This window comes from Gossypium hirsutum, chromosome D04, assembly GCF_007990345.1.
Source record: "Gossypium hirsutum isolate 1008001.06 chromosome D04, Gossypium_hirsutum_v2.1, whole genome shotgun sequence".
NCBI lineage: Eukaryota > Viridiplantae > Streptophyta > Magnoliopsida > Malvales > Malvaceae > Gossypium > Gossypium hirsutum.
The window spans coordinates 47,264,075-47,269,715 of NC_053440.1; the positions used below are offsets into that span (position 1 = coordinate 47,264,075).

The 5,641-nt window shown below is 35.4% G+C and overlaps 1 protein-coding gene across 1 annotated transcript; it reads left to right on the plus strand.

The window, feature by feature from the left end:
• Positions 1-1,337: 1,337 nt before the first annotated feature.
• On the plus strand, positions 1,338-4,195 carry LOC107899042 (laccase-4). Its single transcript, XM_016824639.2, has 5 exons — positions 1,338-1,526; positions 1,657-1,808; positions 1,900-2,273; positions 2,371-3,297; positions 3,397-4,195. The coding sequence occupies exons 1-5, from the start codon at positions 1,440-1,442 to the stop codon at positions 3,525-3,527; spliced, it is 1,671 nt and encodes a 556-aa protein (XP_016680128.1). The 5' UTR covers positions 1,338-1,439; the 3' UTR covers positions 3,528-4,195.
• Positions 4,196-5,641: the final 1,446 nt, after the last annotated feature.

A 5,641-nucleotide genomic window follows, 5' to 3' on the forward strand; every position in this document is an offset into this window, starting at 1 on the left:
TGGTTGCAACTTGCTAGAGAATCACAGAGATGTTTGATGCTTGATAGATATGCAAACATAGAGGAGTCATTTTTTTTTAAAAAAAATTGTGAAGCAGAGATCGATACCTCATTGCCTTGGTAGTGGATTGTGCACCAAATATTCGATTCAATGCCTACCAAAGCTCAAAAGCGGAAGAAGAACAACCAATTAGTTGAATATGCAATGAAGTACAAACAATGGAAAAGAGCCATGCTGAGAGAGCAGAATCTTGTTGCTCAAAGTGAATAAACGTCGGATTCTCCACAGCTATATTGTCATCGCCAAGAATCTCCTGAGGTGGGACAACAATTGAGCCATCGATGTACGATTGAAGATGATGGGTCTTGATGATAAGAAGAACATGCTGCTTCCAAGCGAGAAAAGTATTATCATCTATAAAAGTCACCACCTTTTGGGTAACAAAGGTAACCGGATTAAATTCCTTCCTAAGTGCTGGATCTATAGATCCCGTCTCCATGATTAGAAGTGAAAAAAAACTGCTACTCTAATACTATACAAGAAATTATAGATGAAAGGGAAAAATATTCTCACAATCATATTCATCAAAGTACTCATGACCTCAATATATATAAGTAATATAACCGAATTTGACTGTAAAAGAATCATTTTGTAACAAACAAATAGTAACCAAAAAAAAAGGTGAACATTGAATTTATTAAGCTTAAATGAAATTGAATCAATTGAGAATTGAGTTGAGATAGTCATTCTCTATGTTTGTTATTCATTTTTTCTAATAGGTCCATGATTGCATTTAAAAAAGTGATCGACTAAAACGGGTGGCCCATAGAAATGTTCAGGATATTCTAACTTTTAAAACTATTAGAATAAAAATTCAACTTCTTCTTCTTCTTTCTTTCTTTCTTTTTTATTTTTTTATTATTTCAATTAACTTGGCCGAATCTGTCTAGATAGTCTCATTTCAATACTTTGGGTGCTAAATGATTTAAGTAAAAAAGACCAGCATTTTTAGCCAATATCTTGGAGAAAAATAGCTAATTTTTTTCTGGCTGAAATGTAAATTATTGACCACAAATTCCAACCAACCAAATTTCTGATTAAGCTCTAATTAATTGGAAACTGCATTTAAGAGGTTCAATAACTTAACTTCCAATTATGATTTGGTACAAAAAAAACCAACTTTATGTGAAATGCAAGAAATCATGGGAAAACCCTCTGTTTAATTCTCAATAATTCTTGTTTCTAAAGGATACATTCATCTACCTAACTAAGTAACAACGACATGGCAGCAATTGGCTTATCACCCTTTAAAAGGGTACGGTGGTGAGTCATACCTCAGTGCAACTAGGCCGAGGTGAACTAAGTGTTCAAACAATAACCAAAAATATTTAGATAAAGAGAGAGACAAGGTGAAAAGGGATTAGAAGAAAAGAGACACAATGTACTCTTCGATTCGAGTTTTAGTTGTCGTCGCAGTCCTTTTTCCTGTTTTTGTCGATTGCACTGTTCGGCACTACAAGTTTAATGTAAGTACATATTGTTTAATTACTTTACGTAAAGTAGTTCAGTTTCAGTAGCAACTTTTCGTTTTTTACTTTGTTATGTAGAAATTAAGCTTCTTATTAAGTGAATTTGAGGTGTTGGTAACATGCGCAGGTGGTAATGAAGAATACCACTCGATTATGTTCAAGTAAACCCATTGTGACCGTCAACGGTAAGTTCCCAGGGCCAACTTTGTACGCCAGGGAAGGCGATACGGTGCTTGTTAAAGTCGTCAACCATGTCAAATACAATGTTTCCATACACTGGTCAGCACCAAAATCCCTGTTTTGGATTCATGAATATCACTTCAAAAAATCAAACATAGAAATGGACCCCTTGTTTCACTTGATTTTGCAGGCATGGTATCAGGCAACTTCGAACAGGTTGGGCGGATGGGCCAGCATATATAACACAATGTCCAATTCAGTCAGGGCAAAGCTATGTATATAACTTTACCATCACAGGCCAAAGAGGAACACTGTTATGGCATGCGCATATTCTGTGGTTAAGGTCCACGGTTCATGGTGCCATTGTTATCTTGCCTAAGCGCGGTGTTCCATATCCATTTCCGAAACCCCACAAGGAAGTAGTTGTTGTACTCGCCGAGTGGTGGAAATCCGACACTGAAGCAGTGATCAATGAAGCACTCAAATCTGGATTGGCTCCAAATGTTTCGGATGCTCACACCATAAACGGCCACCCAGGAAGGGTCTCGGGTTGTCCTTCACAGGGTACTCTCCTTCCCTTTCACTTTTGTCTCAAATCTTGAAACTTGGTTTTTAAACTAAGATCTTTGATGTATATGGTCTATGTTGCTGTCATATCCAGGAGGTTTCTCATTGCCAGTGGAAAGCGGCAAGACCTACTTGTTACGCCTAATCAACGCTGCACTCAATGAAGAGCTCTTTTTCAAGATTGCCGGCCATAAGCTCACTGTTGTCGAAGTTGACGCCACATATGTTAAGCCGTTCAAAATTGATACAGTCGTAATAGCACCAGGCCAAACCACCAATGTCCTTGTCTCTGCTGATCAAAATTCAGGCAAATACATGGTTGCTGCCTCCCCTTTTATGGACGCTCCGGTTGCAGTCGATAACCTGACAGCAACAGCAACATTGCACTACTCGGGCACACTTGACAACACCCCCACAAGTCTCACTACCCCACCACCACAAAATGCCACATCAGTTGCCAACAACTTTATAGACTCTCTGCGTTCCCTCAATTCCAAACAATTCCCTGCCTTGGTCCCACGAACTATTGATCATAGCCTTTACTTTACCGTCGGACTGGGGATTAACCCTTGTCCTACTTGCAAAGCCGGTAATGGAAGCCGCGTGGTAGCTTCTATGAACAATGTGACATTCACTATGCCTACTACAGCCTTACTTCAAGCACATTTCTTCAACATCAGTGGGGTGTTTACCACTGATTTCCCTAGTACCCCACCTCACGTCTTTAATTACACCGGAACTCCACCAAAGAATTTGCAAACAAGAAATGGGACCAAGGTTTTCAGGCTGGCTTATAACTCTACGGTACAACTTGTTTTGCAAGATACTGGAATCATAGCACCTGAGAACCACCCAATCCACGTACATGGATTCAATTTCTTTGCCGTTGGTAAGGGACTTGGAAACTATAATCCCAAAACCGATCCTCAGAAATTTAACCTTGTCGATCCTGTCGAGAGGAACACAATTGGGGTACCATCTGGTGGATGGGTGGCTATTAGATTCCGTGCAGATAACCCAGGTATACACTCACAATGTTCTGATAAATACCATTCATTTTCCGAACGTTTTTCATCCGTTAAATTTTTTATGAACTCAATTTCTTTGTTTGAATTTTCAGGAGTTTGGTTTATGCACTGCCATTTGGAAGTGCATACAACATGGGGACTTAAGATGGCATTTTTGGTGGACAATGGAAAAGGGCCTAATCAGTCACTTCTTCCTCCTCCAAGTGATCTTCCAAAGTGTTGAACCAGGCAACTATGGACACCAGCACCGAGATTTTACGATGAAAGGAAACGTGAAAAGAGAATGAAAGAATTTCTTTCATGTGCAGAAGATGAGGCTGTGAACCTGTGCTATTTAATAAGCAAAAGAAGAGTTGAGATTGAATTTTTTTTCTTGGGTAAATGTCGAATAACATTTGTATAAGCATTATTATTTTTGGAATGAAATCATGAATAAATATTTTATTCAAAAGCACCATTTTTTTATGATTTCACCATTTTTTTATGATTTCAGTTTCATACTTTTATGGGTCATTGAAGCTAGGCTCGTCCTAGTCAATGTCAGGCCTTGGGCAGCCTCCATCTTAAAAAGGTTCACCTGAAAAGCCCAACAGATCACCAAGTATTTAAGGCCCAAACCTGAAAATGAAATAGAAATGCTTGCAGATTGCAGTTTATAGTACTATGGATACATCTTTTCTTCACCGACCTTAAAAGTCATGGAGTTGTGTTTACTTTTTAGGTTGGATTTTGAAGTAATCAGTTATGCAATGGCTTTAAAGAATCTTTGTAACTTAAGCACGTGGGGTTGTTTAAGATGGAAGAACCTCCAAAAGTAAAAAGACACAACAATCATGTTAAAAACACACAAGAATTGACAAATGAAAATATTATATTGCTAGTTTTCATCCATATCAAATGATCCATCTTTTTCGACTGTTGCCTTTGTTGGACCCTTTTATTTGCTTTCCTGGTTTGCTTGAAATGAAAGATGAAAGCAAATTTTAATCATCTTTTATTTCTACAAAATATCTTCTACACCACGCCTCAACCTTCATTCTCATCCTCCTTAATGAGATACATAAATCAAGCAAGGAAAAAGGAAGAGATTATTAATAAAAGATGATGTTCATAGGTCGGATTAGGTCATATTGTGGTTTTCTTCGTTTCTCTAGATTATATTTCAACTCAATAATCCAACTCTCAGTTGAAGTTTATTATTCATTTTATAAGAGAAAATTTAGAAAAAAAAATTTTAAAAATAATTTTAATTAGTGATAAATAATACTGAAATCATGGTTCTTAAAATTGGATCAAGCTAGTTAGTTGGACCAGTGAATTAGGAACCAGTAATATATAACAAAATATTGAATCAAATTTTGAATAAATTATTCGAAACCGGTTGAACCGATAATAGAACTAATCTTTTTTATTTTTTTAAATAATTTATCTAATTAAAATCAAATCAGCCAATTAAACTTATCAAACTAAAAATTAGTGATTTAATTGGTTTAACCATACCTAAATCGAAATTTTTTTTGAGCAGGCTTGGCTGAAGCAAGACGGGCCTACGGGACATGTCTAGTTGGGCGGTGCCTGCCTATCTTATAATTGGGAGGAAATAGAATAGGAGTTTTTGATGCCGACCTCCCATCAGCTCAATTATTCAGCTTACGGCTTTTAGCTATCTATTTTTAATTGAGCAAGCCTTTTGTCTCTCTCGCTTTTTATAAATACTTTTTGCAAACCAATATTTAAAAGACATTATTATATATAATAATAATGATTTATTTTACTAAGTATTATATTATATAGAATTTTTAATTAATTATTTAATATAATATTTTAAAAATATTACAATAAATTTAGTCTTTTTTCTAGAAAATGGGATAAAAACAGAACCCATCAAGATTAAGTGTTGAATAGATTCTTTCCTAAATTACTTTCTGTTTTCCTTTTACAATCTGTTGTGTTGGCAACCTTTAATTGCACGTAAATTTGAGCATTGCCATGGATAATTGAGCTCCGCAGCAAAGAATAAAGACACCCGACCTCATTGGCCAATATGTGGTTAGAAGGCGCATTATTTATAATTCCTGTAATTAATTAGTTAATCATAACTAAAAATTATAAAAAATTTAGAAGTACAATAAATTCACGTGTAGAAACTAAAAATATAAAATAAAAATATTTTTTTTAAAATAGCGTAAACTATATAATAAAATATAAGTTGTGAGACTAACAATAATGACACATATGCCATTCAAACAAAATTAAAATAAAAAATAGTTTAACTCGTAAGTAAAAAAAATTGAAATAGGTAAATATATCATATTAAGAATATTAAATGCATTCCAA

Bases quoted from the DNA above. Each gene is read 5' to 3' on its own strand.
- LOC107899042 (XM_016824639.2), top strand. From the start codon at position 1,440: ATGTACTCTTCGATTCGAGTTTTAGTTGTCGTCGCAGTCCTTTTTCCT. The intron at 1,809-1,899 runs GTCAGCACCAAA...TTGATTTTGCAG, and splicing joins TACAATGTTTCCATACACTG to GCATGGTATCAGGCAACTTC. The intron at 3,298-3,396 runs GTATACACTCAC...TTGAATTTTCAG, and splicing joins ATTCCGTGCAGATAACCCAG to GAGTTTGGTTTATGCACTGC.